This window comes from Theropithecus gelada, chromosome 2, assembly GCF_003255815.1.
Source record: "Theropithecus gelada isolate Dixy chromosome 2, Tgel_1.0, whole genome shotgun sequence".
NCBI lineage: Eukaryota > Metazoa > Chordata > Mammalia > Primates > Cercopithecidae > Theropithecus > Theropithecus gelada.
Window position 1 is genome coordinate 33,208,485 of NC_037669.1, and position 18,267 is coordinate 33,226,751.

Consider the following 18,267-nt stretch of genomic DNA (forward strand, 5'->3'; position numbering starts at 1 on the left):
CCACCATGACCTTTCACCTTGGCACCTCAGGTGAATTCATTGCTATTCCTGATGCTTGGTCTAACAGTCAGTTGAACCCTAAATACTTAACAGTGTGCCGGCTTCTGGGGGCATGAAGAGCTGGGGGCCTCACCATTGCCTAGTGGGCTGCCTAACATAGAGTGGGTACTTGAGACCTGCCCATCGAATGGAATTAAGCTTTCTCAGGCACCTGCTTCTCTTTACATTCTTGTTCTCCACATTCAGCCCACCCCCACCCACCCTATGTTTGGACGGTCTTATGTCCTACCTGCCTTCTCCACTAATTAAGAACCACGGTGGGCTCCCAAACCAAATCCCTAAGGGAGATAGGAACGGGAATATCAGACACTCACATATCACCTTCCCCTGCTCAAGCTCCACTTTGCAGCCAGAGTCCTACCTGGGATTCATCAGATCCAAACTCCATGGACCAGTTAGGCCTGGAAAAGGCCTTGGAGGTAGGAGGTCTTTACAGCTTAGCAAACATTCATTGAGTACCTGCTGTATGTTGAAGAGGGAGACTTATAAACAAGTAAGTTACACTGCAAGGTGAAAATGACAGTGTAGATGATAAAGCTGAAGCTTAAGCAATGCTGACACATAGACTTCTGTTAGCTCTAGGGCTTTTTCCTGCCTTAACTGACAGAATTTGACAAATCTTCTAGGACTATGTGGGGAATGAATATAGATGATCAAAAGGGGAATTCTTTTAAGACTTGTGTTGAGAAGCTACATTGGAGAACTGACCTTCCCATGTACTGAGGAGGGCCTGAGTGTGTGTGTGTGTGTATATGTGTGTGTGTGCGCGCACATGAGCGTGTGCGCACGTGTGTAGGAACCTGTGTACATTTCTTTTTATCATTCTCCTGATGCCTTCGTTAGTGTTTCTGGCTCCCTGCCTGTTCTTAGTAAAATCCGCAGTTTATCTTGTAGCTTAACGTTTCTTGAGGCCATGCTACATTTCAATTTTGGTATAATAGAAAGATGTTGTCAAAGCAGATGGGGACTAGGTCCTAAGCTCATTGAAGACTGGAGGTCGTGCCTTGTTTTCCTCTACATCCGTTTTGTACAGTGTGTGGCACCTAGAGGATGCTCAGTGTCAGCACTGAATTGTGCCCAGTGCCCACCCCAGGGACCTGCGCCTCTCATCAGGAATGGCTGTGGGATTGCCAGCTGTTCTATATGCTCCTCTCAGCATGAGCACTAGACAGAGTGCCTTGTTTTCACTCCACTCGGGAGCCATATCCTGTTGCCTTTTTGGATGATATGGGGGAAATTCCTTTTCTGTGGTTCCGTATGTGTTGCAGGCTGAAGGTTGGCTTGCTCGCTGGAGTGCTTCCTGGGGTAATACACCGCGTTCTTCTCAGGGCTCCATTGTTTCCCATAGGCACTTTCACATGGAGTCAGTGTTCCAGTCTTCCTCTGAGCCTGTTTATAATAGTAAGGTTTGTGTTCACACACTGGTCACTAGTCAAATGGGATCGGTTTTCCTTTGTGTAAGACATAGGACTTGAAGCTCTTAAGATCTGCTTTAAGTGCCGTTCAGGTCCTGAGACTGTTTGTTTACATGCCTTTTTGGTACTGTCTACCCAGTCTCTAAGCAATTCCTTTTACATGGGTTGTTTTGTCAACTCTGAGCACCTAAAGGTTGGGAAGTAGATATGCTCTTATTTGCTTTCCAGCCACTATATTAGCATCTTAGTTCATTTTACATGACTTGTGTGGGTATAGCCGTGGTCATGTGTTGTAATTAGAAACAAGGAGGGAGAAAAAGAACAGGTGGTTTTGTTGTGGCTTTGTGCATTCACTGAATGAGGTCAGAGGTGAGCTCCTCTCTGGGGCTGGGAGTGGGAGTCCAGGAGGGATTATAGGGATATGTTTTCCTTTATATAAACACTTCTCCACAGCGTCTTGTCCCAATTGACCTACTGTCTGATGAGGATATTTTCCTTTTTCCCTCTGAACAAGTAGAGACACTGTGAAGAAATTATGATTATTATTGTCATTATCATCAAGAGTGCAGAGAGGGCATAAGTGGGGAAGGGTGAAGAGGTTATTAGCTTAAGTGATATTAAATGCTGACTAGTGTTGGGTAGAGATGGAGACATTAGGAACTACATCTTGCCACAAACTTGGGAACACTTGAGCATTCTCCATGGATCCCTATTCCACAGACCTATTTCAAGGGTCTGCAAAACATTGTATAGAATGTATTTTTAAAACAACAAAGAATATTTCTTGGACTTCTGATGCATGTGTATAGGGTAGAAAAATCAGCCCATTGCTTAATTTTATATAAGAAAGAGCAAAGAGATGATATCATGTGTGTCTAGAGTTGTTAAAGTATATTATGTCTGGCAAGGATGTGGAGAAAAGGGAATACTTACATACTGTTGTTGGAAATGTAACTTAGTACAACCCCTATGGAAAACAGTATGGAGATTTCTCAAAGAACTGAAAATAGAAGTATCATATCCAGCAAGCCCACTATTTAGTATCTACCCAAAGGAAAGGAAATCATTCCATAAAAAAGATACCTGTACTTCTGTGTTTATAGCAGCAGTATATCACAATAGCAAAGATATGAAATCAACATAAATGTCTATCAACATATGACTGGACAAAGAAAATGTGGTATACATATATACACCCATGGAATACCGCTCAGTCATAAAAAAGAATGAAATCATGTCTTTTGCAGCAACACAGGTGGAACTGGAGGTCTTTCTCTTAAGTGAAGTAACTCAGAAACAAAAAGCCAAATACCACATGTTCTCACTTGTAAATGGGAGCTAAATAACGTGTACACATAGACATAAAGTATGGAACGATAGACATTGGACACTTGGAAGGGTGGGAGGGTGGGAAGAGGGGGAGGGATGAGAAATTACCTAATGGGTACAATATACACTGCTGGGTGATGGTTACACTAACACAATATATCCATGTAACAACACTTCGCTTTGTTATCCATGTAACAAAACTGCACTTATACCCCCTAAATCTACAAAATTTTTTTTAAATTTTTAAATAAAAGGTGAGCAATGAACTTTTTTTTGAAAAACTGGAGCATGTCTTTAGGTCTTAAAGGATGTTGATCTGTAAGCCAAAAAGGTGGCATTGCCACTGCATTAAATCAGGCATCCAGTGAATGGCTTTTGGAAGAAAAGTTTCATGACCCCTGACTCCCGAATTACTGCATGATTGGTATATGCCAGGTTGCTTTTGCACATTATCTTATTAACTTTTTAAAATAGCTCATCAAAATATTACCATTCTTATTTTCACAAAGTATAAACTGAGGCTCAAAGATACTAGGTTACTCACTCAAGGTGATCTTCTGTGAAGGGTACAAAAGCCTCAGAAGCCAAGGCTTATGGTTCTTCAGTACCTCATCCTTTAGCTCCAATGCTGTCACTTAGTAGACAAGCTTTGTCTGTAATAAAATTTGAGATGAGACCTAAAGCCCTTATGTGATAGAACATCAGGAAGGGTTTTGATAACATATCAAAATGGGGCCAGTGACACTCTCTGGGTGGTAAAGATGAAAAGTGTTGATGGATATGAAGCAGCCAGCCGTGGGCTCAGCACATCATAGGAGCTGGGTAAAATTAGGTGCCTTTCCACATCTCCGCTCTCATCCCCCCTGCCCTTCTCATGCTCTTTTCTTCATCTTCTTAGGCCTGAACCTGTCCTCTTTCTCACTCCATAACTTTCTTATTTCTCCCTTTGCCATTCCTGTTTGCCTGCCTCCTTCTACCCAGCCTCCAACTCAGGGCCATGGTGATGGTGGCACAGGCATGGTCTCATCCTAGATTAGATTCTCCTGCAGCCCGGTGGCTATAGGAAGACTGAAGCCACAAGCTTAGTTTGGTGTTCATCTTGGAAGATGAGATGAGAAGGAAAACAAAAGAAGCTTCTGGAATGGAACCTCAAGGCACAGGAGCATCTGCAGGGGCACAGCTTTCTGTCCTTAAAGCGCTTAGAACCTCATTGACATTCAGCTCCCCTCCAGGATTGCCCACACTGACGTGGGGACCTTTTGGTTTTGAAAAATAAAGGTCACATTTACAGTCCTTTCCCCCCAGGTTCCACCATTAATAACAGTGTGTCTCTCTGTGTGTGCCATACATGTCCTTGGTCAGGCTAATGTTCTTTCTCAATCCTAGATTTCTAATTTGACCAAACCCTTCAATCCAGCAAACATTGAAACAGCACCTACAATGTGCCAAGGCTTTTCTAGGTGCTAGGGTTACCAAGATAAATTTGACACTCCTTTGCCTGCAATGAGTTTATAGTCTGGGGTCAGAAGAAAGAGATAAGAGGTATATGACAGACAGATGCACGATCAAAACCCAGAAATCTCTGTAGAAATGTTATATGAGGTGTGTGAGATGCTACAGGAACCGGAATGAGGAACAGCCACAGAAGGCTTCATAAGAGGTGACATTTGAGGTAAGATTTAAAGATAATTAGGAGTTCCATGCGTGGAATGAAGGGAGAAGGGAAAGGTGGTTCCGGTAGAAGGAACAGAGTATGAAAATGCGGCCTCCCCAGATTTTAGGGCTTATGGGAGGCAGACACAGGAAAGGTTGATTGGAACCCAGTTATAAAAAGCCTGGAGGGCTTTGCATTGGAATTTGAGCTTTATTTAATCATAGTCAGATGGGGAGCAATCAAAGATGTATCTGTTCACTTATTCTCTTTTTTTTTAAACTGAACTCCAAATAGGAAAAAGAAAAAATCATAATTCTTCCAAATTTTTAACTCAGCTGCTTTTTAGAATGTTTCAGGCCTCACCCAGATGCTCACTTGCTTTTTATGAAATGGGATCTATATTACTTTTCTCATCTTTTAAACATTTATTTTCATGTTGCTACTTGAGCTTTATAATTATCATTTTAATAGCTACATAATAGTCCATCAGTTATTATGCCATAATTTACAGAAAGCAGCATGGTAGAGTGAAAAGAACCAAGGGTTTTAGGATCAGGCAGACCTGGTTCAAATCCTCACCCTGAGATTTACCATCAATGTGATCTTGGCCAAGATTTTAATCACTCTGAACTTCAGTTTCCTAATCTATAAAATGGGTTGACCATACACACACCTTACAGGGCTACTGTCAGAATATAAAATTCGATAAATTATGACTATGGCCTATAGGAAGTGCTTGCTCAAGGAATAGTAGCTTCCCAGTTATCTTTTACTGTTTGGTTGAGCTTAATATTTTAGAAAGAAGGTAGATGGCAATGCAGAGGCTGATTAGATGGAGAGAAGAGAGTGCCTGAGAGCTAGTTTGAGGGCTCTAGACCAGTGCTGTTCAATAAATTAGGCACTCGCCCATGTGGCTGTTGAGCACCTGAAATGTGGCTAGTCTAAATTGAATGTGCAGTAAATACAAAATATACACTAGATTTGGAAGACAGCATAAAACAAAGTGTAAAACATCTCAATTTGTATCTTGATTACATGTTGAAATTATAATATTTTGGATATATCATGTTAAAAGACATTCAAATATCTTCGTCTGTTTTTTTTATGGGTACTAGAAAATTTAAAATTACATAGGGGGCTGGAATTATATTTCTGTTGGACAACACTGCTCATGGCAGAGGTAGAGTCCATACAACTGATCAGATACTGGGGCGGAGAACCAGGGAGAAGCAGGAGACGAGATGACTCCAAGGTTGGGCAGCCAAGTAGGCAGCAAATCTTTTCATGGCTTCAGGGAGGATAGGAGAGTAGATGAGTTTATGTCTGTAGAAGCGGTTTATTAATGGCTGTCCTCTGAGCAGTGACGTAAAAGGCAAGGATTTGGTTTAGACTAGAGTAACTGTCCCTGCTTTCCTTATGAGTTGGCCATTCAGGCTCCTTCCATGTCACATACTGTACACGCTTTCATTCCTGCACAGACTTGTTAGGGACACTTTTTCCCACCCCTGTATGCTCACAGCCCACATGGCGGCCTTGTCACCAGGTTCAGAGCATACTTGGTGCCCAGAGGCTTCTGAAGTGAAAGATTACTGACCCATGTGCTCTTTGCAGGGAAGGTTGGGAAGAGCTTGGCTGCTCCGTGGTGCCCCCAGAGTGCTCCAAGACTGGCTGTCAGAGAGCTCCAGATATCTCTGCTTGTCCTTTTGTGGAGCTCTCCTCTGTAACCCATGAAATATGCTGAGTCACAGTAACCCAGAGTCGGACTGTATAGAAAAAAGAAATTGCAGGGAAGGCTTCCACAGGGAGGCTAACTGTTCGCAAAGTCCCATTAGACCCAGCTCAGTTGTGTGTCTCCACCTACTCTGGCTTTTCTAAGATTCCAGGAGTCATCAGGGAGTTCATACCGAGGACCAAGGAGCTGAGGCTGGCTTCTGGATAGCATTTCAGATAACCACATGATACTTAGGTTTGAGAGCCGGGAATTGAAATTGTACCTGGCCTCTGATATAGCCAGTGTACCATTCCCTGCAGGATTGTTGGGATGTAGGGCCTTGGGTTGAGCTAGGAAACTAGAGATTGATGATGCATCTCAGCAGTGGATAAGAACAGGGGATGTGGAATATATCAAGCTTGGAAGACAAAAAACAACAACAAGCACAGTGTCTGCCTTGGTTTTAGCGGTTTCAGCTGACTTAGCCTACCTGGCTTTGGTACTGGAGGAGGGGATAACAAAGGACACCCGTGAGATACTTGTACCACTCTGGCAGGGTTATCGCTGCATCTACAGTAGGAGCCTTTTGCTTCTCCTAAAGCCATTTTCATCTCCCCTAGCCCTGACTGTGGTTGTCAGGTAGCGTTGCAAGTTGTTTGTCACCAGTAGTAAAACTCTAGGAGCACGTATTCGTTCAGGAACCATTTATTGAGCTCCTTCTGTGTGTTAGAAATACCACAGGATTAAAGTTTCAACTATGGGGAAATACATGAAAGTTCTTTTAATTTTCCTTTTTTTCTATCCTGATTTAAATTTGTGATTTTTTACAATCACAGAACAAATAGCTTTAGGTTTTACAACTTATGAAAACTATCCTTTGAGGAATTCTATCATATCTTGGTTATGAATTTTATTTTTGCTGCAAAGATGGGAGAAATTTACTGTTTCCTTCCTACATTCCCTGCTCCTCTCTCCCTTTTGAGCACTGGTGGGGAAGATGCCCTTAGACCTCAGGTATTCCCAAGCCTGACTTCCAGCAGATATACTTGTGGCAAGGCCCAGCCTACTGGACAGCCCACTCCTGTAATGCAGAGAGGCCTCTTAGGCCCTTAGCTTGGCTGTGGCAGACCACAACTGCCACCTCCTCCTCAGTCAGAGCCAGATGAACCAGAGGAGGAAATGGGCCAAACTTGGCAGGCTGGTGCATCCTCTGCCCCTACAGGGGTTTATTTCTAAAGTGGTTTCGTTCTAGCACCACATCTGTGACTTCTGAAGGCTACTGGAGAGCTGAGAATTGGCCACAGGCCAGGAACGTAGGTGTCACTGGCCTTAATGACCTTGTGTTGACTGGGATTGAGATAGGGCTGGGGTGAGATTCAGGAGAGAGAATGTCAGAAATACCTAGGCATGGGTGGCTAAGTAAATATGAAGGTTTCTGTCCCCGAAGGCCCTGATGGGTGGGTGCTTTTCCAGAGACCACACTCACCCAGCCATACTCCCTTACACGTGTGCACAGACTCAAACCTGCACACACAACACCAAGTGTTCCTGGCCCTGTGTGGATGCTGCACCCCTCTCCCGCTCTGTTCTCCCGGGAACTCCTACTTCTCACTTCTCCCCACCCCCACAACACCACCATGGTAGTCCCCACACCTAACCCCAAAGTCCAGCCTTTCCACCAGCCCCAGCCTCTCTAGATTAGAGCTCTCTGGGGACCAGGACCTTTTGAAAGGAAGAAAGAAAGAAAAAAAGGAGGAAAAACAGAAAGAAAGTGGGAAACAGAAGAATGAAACCGGGAAGGGGCAGTGGTGCCTTGAGCTATCTCACTGCATTACAATGAATATGGACTCTATTAAGCTCCGTTCTGCCTGTTAGTGTTTCCCGGGGCAACACAGCCCCCATATGGCAAGCATGCAGCAGATTAGGGTAGGCCCCAGGGCCGCATTGAAGGCCAGTGGCTTGACTGGCAGTTGAACCCCCTCCCCACCTCCCCCTACTCCTCACACTTGACACTGCTTGTGTTTATCTAAAGCAAGGAGGGGGGGCCATTTGAAAGGTTTTTGTCCTGGCTCAGAGAAGAGAGAGGAGGAGGCTGGAGGCAGGGTGGACAGAGGGAGGTTGAGGGAGGAAGAAGGGTGGAGGTGGGGTAGAAAGGGGAGAGGCGAGAAGGGAAGGCTTCATAAATATTCAAGAGGAGCTCTGAATGAAGAGAGAGAAATAAAGCAGATGGAATTCGTGTTAAAGAACAGCACAATCACCCTGTTTTGAGCCCTCCAAAAACAAAACAAAAAAAAAGAGAACGGCCTTCTAGGAGTGTAGGAGCTGCGTTTATCCAATTAGCAGGGTTGTCAAATTGAATTTATATGGAACAGAGGTGGGGGAATTGAGCCCGGAGTGTAGAAGAAAGGAAGTGGTTTTCCTTTTCTTTCAGTTTTCCAGTTTAGCAATAAAGCCCCTCACACCATGGGTAGATTTGTAGATTTTTTAAAAAAAATCTCTTAAAAGAAATGAGGTCATTTTGGGGAAGGAGTATGAGTGACAAAACTCCCCAGTAACTTTTTCCTCCAGTGCTGGAGTTGGGAGAGGATTAGACATGTTTTACCAAAAGCTCAATGGGCAAATCAAGAGATAAGACCCCTTCTCCTTGACTGAGATGGCAGAGGTGGCTTCTCTCTGTGGGGGGCTCCTCCCCAAGGAAAGATGCTCTATCCTGGCTCCTTTGCTTTCTGCTTGCCTTGATGGTGAGTGGAAATAGGCTCTGTTTGTTAGCACCTTGTTATAAATTCTGGGTTCAGGGAGAGGAACCCAGGTTTTGCTAAACTCCCCAAAATGCCACTTTGATTATATATTCCCATGCTCACAAACCATCATTAACTCCTCTCCTTCTGTGGTATTTTAAACTCTTTTCTCTGGTCTTCCACAGTACGACCCAATCTCAGCGTCCTACCTTGTCTCTTTTCATTCTTCTGGGTAAGTCTCCAAAGTGGGGTGCAAGTGCCAAGGGGAAAAAATATAAGCAATTCTGTTGGAGCACTGTAAGATAATAGTAGAGATTCCTTTAATGTTTTTTCTACCTAAAAAAGGAATAGGAAAGAAATTCAGCTTTGCTAATATTTAATATAGGGGTTGGCAGTGGCGCATTCGGTCTGTACATTAGGCTGTCATGTGTCACAACAGTGTCCCAGGCATCTCCATGAGTAAACGGCTTGACAGTGTGGAGGCCTCACTCGTCCATTCACTCCCCCAGTTTTCCTGTTCTCCCTTAAGTGGATTTACAGATTATATTATTTAGTTTAACTAAATTAACTCTCACAAAAGGACAAGTGGCTTAAAGAGATTGCTACAAAGAAACTGGGTTGAAGAGAAGGCTGATAATCCAAGCACATGCAAACAGGAAGAAAACAGCAGAGCTGACCCTTTTCAAGTCACAGGAGGGAGTAAAAACAATGATAATGGAATCACTTCTGATGAGAAGTCAACAAAATAATTAACAGTCAAGCAGACTATTTGAAAGAGATTACACCCATATCATTAGCGATGATACTAATCCTAAATAGGCGTTCTGCCTTAAGGTATTAGCTAATCATATTTTAAGACAATCATGGTTAGGGAGTTATTAAAATATGGTTTCATTTTTACCTACTCTTTTTAACATTTTAGTTCTGCAGTACATGTATTTATAAGTAAAGAAGTATGCACATATTAGGGATGTTTGCCCAGAACATTTCACTCAGGTGGTCGTAGAATTAGGGAAGTTTGGAGACCACTGTTACAGATAAAGCCAACTGCTTGGCACACCACCCTCACCACCCTGCAAACACAAGACTAGCTTTCCCACCAGGTCAGTATCACCTTCCTGCTGTGCCCTCATCCCCCTTGCTTGTATATACCTCAAGAGGCCCAGTTTCAAATCCTATTTCCAGAACACCTTCCCTTAAGATCTGAACTGAAAACTCTCTTCTGCCTCTGCTCTCATTTGCCACTTCACATTGGTGACTAAACTGATCAGTGAACGTATTAAAGAATGCTAAAGCTGTTACAGGAGAATAATCACAAAATGTCAGTGGTTATGTGCAACAAGGGTTTATTTCTTCTCATGTCACATCTTGAGCTAATTGCTTGGATCTTATAGCTAGCTGTGCTTTCTGAACCATGTGACATATGGTCACCAGACTGGCGAGGCAAAGATGGAAGCAGCTGTCAATCTCTTAACCGCCATGGCCCAGTAGTGACATGTGAAGTTCACTTACACATGTTCATTGGCCAGCACTAGTCACATGGCCCTAAGCTCACTGCAGAGGAGGCTAGGAAATGAAGAGGAGCTTGTGGATATTTGCTGGGTGCTAGTGGATTTATGTCCCAAATATTGCTTTAAGCGCCTAAGGACTGAATCCATTTTCTAGTACTCACAGTACCTTGCATATTGTGTTGCATGTGGTAGAGTATAGCAATATTTTTTCTTCCCAATAATATTAATAATTAAAAGTCAAGGCACACATCGTTTGTTCATGGAAGACTCATTCACAAAATTTGGATGAGGAATAAGGTAAAATATAGTTAGAGGCTGGCTAGAGCATGACTCATACTTAAAAACATAAAACCATTGTTTTTTTCTCCCCTATTTGACATCAGAGTGTTCTAGACATTAGTCTGGAACTGTGCTGTCTAATGGGGCAACCACTAGCTCTATATGGCTATTTAAATTAAATTTAAAGAGAATTAAAACTTCAGTGTCTTCGTCACATTAGCCACATTTTGAGAATTTAATAGCCCTGAGTGGCTAGTAGTTATCTAGTGCTTTAGACAGCACAAATATAGAACATTTCCATCACTGCAGAAAATTCTACAGAAGGGGCTTGTGCAATGAACAGTAGGAGATTTTTATAGATTAGAATGTAGATGACAAAAGGATAAAAAGGATCACACAGAAAGTTACTGTTATAGACAATGATCCAGGTGACATTATTCTTATGTATAAGGAAGTAAATTCAGAAACATTCTAAAATTGGCTTTGAAACCGTTTCCAGCCAGTTGGTTAATGTGGCTCCAGAAACAATTTGCTAGGAGGTAGTGTTAAGATAGTAAAAGGAGCACTGGACTAGGAGTGAGAAGACCTGACTTGTAGCCCTAAGTCTCCCTTCTGAATTAGCTGGGAGACCTTCTACAAATCACTTAGACTCATTCAGCCTTGACAAATTATTCATAACACCCAAAACACATTAGGCGTTACTCTGGGATACTTTTTTATTTTCTCTGAGGTCCCTCTGAATTAAAAAAAAAAAAAAATTTTAAAATTAGGTCTATGTGTCAAGTACAACTTTTTAAGTAAAAATGACCTTTGTTTTTTGTATATATTTAAAGGTATACAACCTGATGTTTTGATAAGCTTTCTTTCTTTTTTTTAAAGACAGAGTCTTGCTCTGTTGCCCAGGCTGGAGTGCAGTGCAATGCCTGTCATAGCTCACTGCAACGCCTGTCATAGCTCACTGCAACCTCAAACTCCTGGACTCAAGTGATACTCCTACCTCAGCCTCCTCAGTAAACCTTTCTTTCTTAATTCCTTCTCCTAAGTCTATCTAAACTCACATATTCAGCCCCCTGAAAACTAAATTCATTTATTTCCCCAATATTTGCCTCAATGCCTCTCTTCTGTGCAGGGGTACTACCCTCTTTCTTGAGATAGGGGGCTGCCAACACTTGCACCCCGGACACTTGGCATCACCTTCTAGGAGCAAAGCTTTCCCTTCTTTTAAGACAATTGAGAAAGGTGATTCTTACTCTACAAAATTGGGAGCATGCAAAAAAAAAAAAAAAAAAAGTAACTTGGAGCAGGAATTTTTTCTTTTTCATGTAGCTAGTCCCTCTCAACCAATGGAACAAAAGACTTTGTCAGATCGTATTCTTGCCACTAGAAGAATGTTTTTAAGAAAGTCTCTTTGTGCTATCTGCTACATCACACTCTCTCCTATTCAGCTCACCTTTGTTATCGGTCTTGGGACATCCAAAGGGCATGTTTTGTGTTTTAGATCATAGAAGCTTCCCTTTCTGAGACAGCTGCCTTGGCATGGGTGTCCGGGGGATGAGCCGGCGGCTTTTTTGTGGTGTTGTCTCACTCTTGGTCTAGTTAGTCAGCCAGCCCTCTTGGGAGGAAGTGGAGCTGGCCTCCTCCTGATGATGATCGACTCTCAGTTGTTTGTAATTTTCTCAAAAAATAAATACTCTGAGGCTACAGTTTCTCAGGATTGGTCTTAACTCCAGAGTGTGTTTTGTTGTTGTTGTTTTTGGAAAGTTTCAAAAACATCTGTTTGGAAGAGATTATTTCAGTGGAGAACATGTATGTCAGCAGTTAAATGTCTCAGACCCATTTTCTTTCTTTTCTTGTGTGTCCAAATAACCCTTTAAACTGTCAAGTACCTAGACCTCAATGAGGAATCAAATGATTTTGATATTGTTTTTCTTGATTTCTCCCCTTTTTCTCAGAAAATGCCTGAGGAAAATAAGAAGGGATCTAGATATATTTTGCATTGCCAAGAAAAATAATAGGCCTTACTGTTGCCTTCACCCAACTTTGAAATTGTACTTTGTTCATTTCACAATGGGACAACCTTATACTGCAGTTAGGTTCTCCAGCTTAAGCCTTACTTGCCTTTTTTCCCTGAACATTAAAATAAAGTTCTCAGATAACTGAAATTTCTAGAATTATCTTTCTAAACCTAACTCACTAGGTAACTTGGTTCAAAAAGTAACTCACTTTCCCCAGATACTAAATAAAATACATCATACTTCCAGTGACCAAGCCCCCACCCTTCCCCAAACATAGCCATATTTTTTGGTCATAGTTCTGCTTTTACATGAATGAGACCCCACGCATCTTGTTTTGGGGTCCTTAAAATGGTACTTCTTACAACTCTGTTGTGGGGATTAATTGGTTAACTCCATTCTCCCTCTCTGGATACCTGCACCTTCTCACTCCCTCTCACTCCCAATTCTTTTCTCCTTGTTGTTTTTGAAAGCAGGATGGTGGCTGCCAGCAGCAACAGGATCTGTTTCCATTTTGAACCTTATAAATTACCGAGGTGCAGAAGTAACAGGAATTGTTTGGCTGCTGCTCGTTAAGCAGGAGGGGGTGTGGGCTGAATTTCCTCAGTAAAATCTTTGTTGCTTTTACAACCCAAACACCTTTGTAGCCACACAGTACTCAGATAAGAAACAACCCTCCCATTCCTCTTTGTCTGCTTGTCCTCTTTTGCCCTTCATTACTTTATGTTCATTTTCTGTCTCCCTACCTCCCTTCTACCCTCTCTTCCTCCCTCCCTTCCTTCCCTCCTTGGGGCATGGAAGGAACATTTGCTCTCAATTTCCTTAAGGGGCTGGGGAAATTGGGGCATGACTTGAACAAGCTAGTTCCCTAAAATCCCATAACTGGGAACTCATGCAATGATCTATATAAATACCTTATCTCAGTGGGGAAAAACAAATTAGAGAAGTAAAGCAAGTATCTGGAAAATTGAGAGGAAACCAAAAGCTTACTTTTCAGTGTAAATTTTCCCTCTAGAAATCACTGTTAAAATGCCCCACTGTTCTACATCAACTCTGTTTGCTAAACACCCACTGGGTACAGAGCCCTGACGGGGAAAAAATGAGAAAAAGGCTACTATTGTGATTAAAAGCACAGAGTTTTGGAATCAGCCCAAACTGGGTTTCAATCCAGGCCTACTGTTATGCGATCCTGGGCAAGTTAACTTCTGGAACTCAATTTTCTCACCTGTAAAATGGGAATATAGTCCTCGCCTTACAGGGTTGATGAGGAGGTTAAAGGAAATACGTTGTATAAGAGCTTAGTGAGTTCCTGGAGTAGTGGCAGGCACCGCCAGCTCTCCACCACCACAGCCTCTCCCATTTGTACTCACATCCTTTGCAGCTTTCATGAATTTTACTTTGCCAATAATATGACCCTTTGATTTACTGGATTGTTTGAAAAAGAGCAAAAGCTCTCTCTACACCAACGGGAAATTATCTTAACTTGCTAGGAAATAACTTTTGAAAAACTTGTTTAAAAATGTTCTTTCAAATCCCTTTTAGAAAATGTCTCCTTGTCCTATCCCAGAGTAGTCCTGAAGTCTTGTGAGTCCTCTGATGTCGAAGTCATGGGCAAATGGAGGAAATACGAACCATTGGGAAAGAACTCTTGGAAAACATGCTGAGCATCCACAGAATGCTAGGGGCTGGGGTCCTCCATCTGGTTTGAAAGGGTGCTCATTGAGCAGTGTGGATATGGCCCTCTTCACTCCCTCAGCAGCCAGGCAGAAAGCCAAAGGACTACAGGTCTTGGGGAAGGGAAAGGTTTAGGCTAATCCCAAGCACTTCCCAACACAGAGCAACAGTCCCCTGTGTCAGGCATGTTGGGTGTCTCCCGTTTCTTACAGCAGTCTCTGTGGGCAGCCTGAACTCCAGGACTGGCCAGCACAACACATCTCTCAGTTGAGAAGCTTAACTGCTTCTCCTGAGTTTTAAATGGTGACTGTAAATCTTTGAGAGAGTCTCTGGTTAGGTAGATTGATCTAGAAGAGTTAATGTTTTAAATGTATGTCACACTTCTAGAAATATACTATTAATATTGCCACAGGTGAATGATCCACTGTGCAGATCACTGGAATGTCACCTTCAACATTATCCAAACTCATTTAAATGCCTCCCTGCCTAATAAGGCTGTTGATAACCCATCCTTGTTTGTTAATGTTCTATAAACCCATCAATGAAAAGCACAGAAGCAAAAATCTTGGTTTTGGCTGTAACAGAAGAGAGAGAGAGAGTGTGTGTGTGTGTGTGTGTGTTAGAATATACACTTGTCCATGTGATTTTGATAAATCTTGTAAGGACCATAGCTTAAGAAAGACATAAAAAAAACTGTGCCTTCTGAAACAGGAGATGCTACTGTTCTAGGCAGAGAGGGTGGCTGATAGCTGAGGTGTGTTGTCAGATGGCTGGAGGTGCAGTGTGGTCTGAGCCTCAAAGCAGTGTTGTTCTGGGTGGAGATACAACTTGGGTAATCAAGAGTGCAGATTTTGTAGAGATGGAAAAGTTAAAAATTTCTAGCACCAGGAGCAGAGAGAAGTGGGAGCTAGTGAGTGAAGCGAAAACAAGGCTCTGTGCCCTGAGAAAGTGAAGTATCTTGGCTGGCTTATGACTTTGGGCTGTGTTTGTACCTGTGGGAGTAGATGTTACAGACAAGCTGAGTAGAGTAGGGTGATCGCAGGAATAAAAGGGAGTTTACAGGGATATAGGCATAGAGCTGGGGTGAGGAAAATCAGAGCAGGAAATATTTCATGAGTCCCTGAGACTCTAGGATTCATAGCATTCCTTAGTAGCATTCCCTGCAAGGGCATTCAGTATGCATCACACACACGGCACTGCTGGTCCACAATAGTCAGCACTAACCACATGGCAGGGCACATGGCTGTGACCAGCTGGCCTTTTGCAAGCAAACGGTAAGAATAATCTCATCTGTTCTAGCATCTGTGCCAGATAGTCACTGTCCTGTGCCATGGATATGGCTGCAGGCCTCAGCCTGTCTGTATCTTCTGCCCCTCATCCTTGTTGCTGTCCATCCACTGGGCAAAACTCCAGCATTCTTACTACAATAAAATCACCTTCTAGCTAGAGAAAGAGCTCAAGGAGGCAACTTATAAGAAGCTTCTTTTAGATGAGAAATGGCATGATAGTGTTCTTTGGTCTTCCAGCAGCATGACCAGGTCTCTATTTTGAATGTTGCCAACAGGGAACAAGGGACAAAGCCAGGCCCCATGGCCACTACAGGTGCACCCCAGGCATCCTCATCATGGCCATTGCTCTCCCTTTCTCTCTTACAACAGAGTGTTGCTGGGGACGGCAGTATCTCTTTGTGTGACCCTGGCGGCTTATGGAACGTTGGCTTCAGACCTTTGTGATACACCATGCTGCGTGGGACAATGACGGCGTGGAGAGGAACAAGGCCTGAGGTCACACTGGCTTGCCTCCTCTTAGCCACAGCAGGCTGCTTTGCTGACTTGAGTGAGTGCTTTCCTTCCCTTTCCCTGCCCTTACAGTCAAATGGAAACATTCCACATTCTACAATAACTCTTTAAAAAGGCCTTCTTTACCTGGATTTCGAAGAACACTTGATTCCCATTGGCCTTCAGGGACACAAGAATACAAGATGAGACATGATCCCAGCAACATCATATTGGTTATAGTTTGGTATTTGACTCATTTCAAAGCTATACCAGAGGAGGAGGAGGAGAAGTAATAATAATAACTGCTTTTTGTTGTGCACTTACTGTACAATGTCATGGCAGGCAATTTACACATATTGTTTGCAAGCCTCATGACAACCTTGTGAGACAAGCAATATTAGCTTCATTTTACAGATAAGAAACTGACACTTCAAAAGGCTAGAGTCATATGACTCAGAAGTAGTGGCACTGGGATCAGACTCAGGTCTGTCCAAACGCAAAGCCTAAGCTCTTGCCTTTACAATACATTCTCACTCCACATCTACTCTCTGGGAACAAAGGCAGGTTGGGAAATGGACAAGAGCAGTAGAGTCGGAGAAAGACCAGCTTCTCTGGTGACCACTTCTGGAAGACTTCCTGGGTGCAATGCTTCTAAAAACGTGATGTTGTTTTCTTGGGGGCATCAGTTCATTGCTGCATCCCTGTTCTTCCTCCAGACGAGGTCCCTCAGGTCACCGTCCAGCCTGCATCCACCGTCCAGAAGCCCGGAGGCACTGTGATCCTGGGCTGTGTCGTGGAGCCCCCAAGGATGAATGTAACCTGGCGCCTGAATGGGAAGGAGCTGAATGGCTCGGATGATGCTCTGGGTGTCCTCATCACCCACGGGACCCTCGTCATCACTGCCCTTAACAACCACACTGTGGGACGGTACCAGTGTGTGGCCCGGATGCCTGCGGGGGCTGTGGCCAGCGTGCCAGCCACTGTGACACTAGCCAGTGAGTCTGCTCCTTTGCCTCCCTGCCATGGTGCAGTCCCTCCTCGTCTCTTCCCACCCTGAAGCCCCCACCATCCATGCTGCCTCTTGTTAGTCTCAGCATAAAATGGTCCTTAACTGCTGAAATGTCAAATCAGAACGGTAGCTGCCTAGTAATGCCCAGTCATGGGGGACCCTTGTGCCCTTGGAAAACCTCACTCCAAGTAGAGGCTGTATCTGGAGTGAGTGTCTACAAAGAGGGGAATTGGTCAGTGCTCTTGACATGGCAGAACTGTTCCCTGGGCCCCAGAGCAGAGCCATGCCGTGCCTTCCTACTTGGTCATCTGTGGCTGCAGGTGCACTGTCCCAACTGCCCATGCCCCTTCCAGTCCCCTCCCTCCATTCTCACGATAGTTATACAGTCGGAGCAGGGAGAGACAGGACACCGAGAGACATGGGCAGGGCCATGTGTAGTGTGGACAGAGCCCACCCAGCCCAGACTTGGCCCTCTGTCTCTCTGTGAGGGGCAAGCATAGTCCAAAGGCCTGGAATATAAATACTAGAACATAATGAAAAGGAAACTGGGTGGCAGAGGGATAAAGGGATACAGAGAAAAGAAACAAGGAAGAGATGAGATGACAGTTTGGACCAAGGAAAATGCCAGGAGAAGACTTCATACTACCTTTTCTTTTTCTGGTTTTGCCATTCTTTTATTCATGTTGTTATGCTCAGTATAGGATAGTTTATTAAAATCATTACGTCTGTAGACATTCTATTTGTGATACAGAAATTGTGTTGTCTCTGACCGCTAATTTTTCCTATTATGTGACAAAGAACATAGGTCCTCAGACCAACATGTGGAAACCAAGGGCCAAATGGCTTCTAAGGTCCCTCCCAACTGAATAATTCTGGTAAATTCCATTTCCATGCACTCACTGATGGATCGCCCTCATGGCCACTCTTATTTCTTTTATGCTTGTGAAAGGTGTAGTTTTTACAAAATTACTTGAGTGTGTATTATAAAGATTCAACAGAGCAAAGTAAAGGCCAAGTGACTTGACATAGTCATAGCTGGTAAGGAGGAGCCTTACCAAGACAGGTGTTTCTTTTTTTTTTTTTTTTTTTTTTTTTTT

The 18,267-nt window shown here is 43.4% G+C and overlaps 1 protein-coding gene across 1 annotated transcript in view; it reads left to right on the forward strand.

The window, feature by feature from the left end:
* BOC (BOC cell adhesion associated, oncogene regulated) overlaps positions 1-18,267 on the forward strand; it is a 76,991-nt gene that overhangs the window by 22,840 nt on the left and 35,884 nt on the right. The window contains exons 3-4 of the mRNA XM_025375369.1: positions 16,042-16,219; positions 16,878-17,156. Coding sequence (XP_025231154.1) covers positions 16,123-16,219; positions 16,878-17,156 — 376 coding nt within the window. The 5' untranslated portion in view covers positions 16,042-16,122. The remainder of the gene's footprint in view (positions 1-16,041; positions 16,220-16,877; positions 17,157-18,267) is intronic.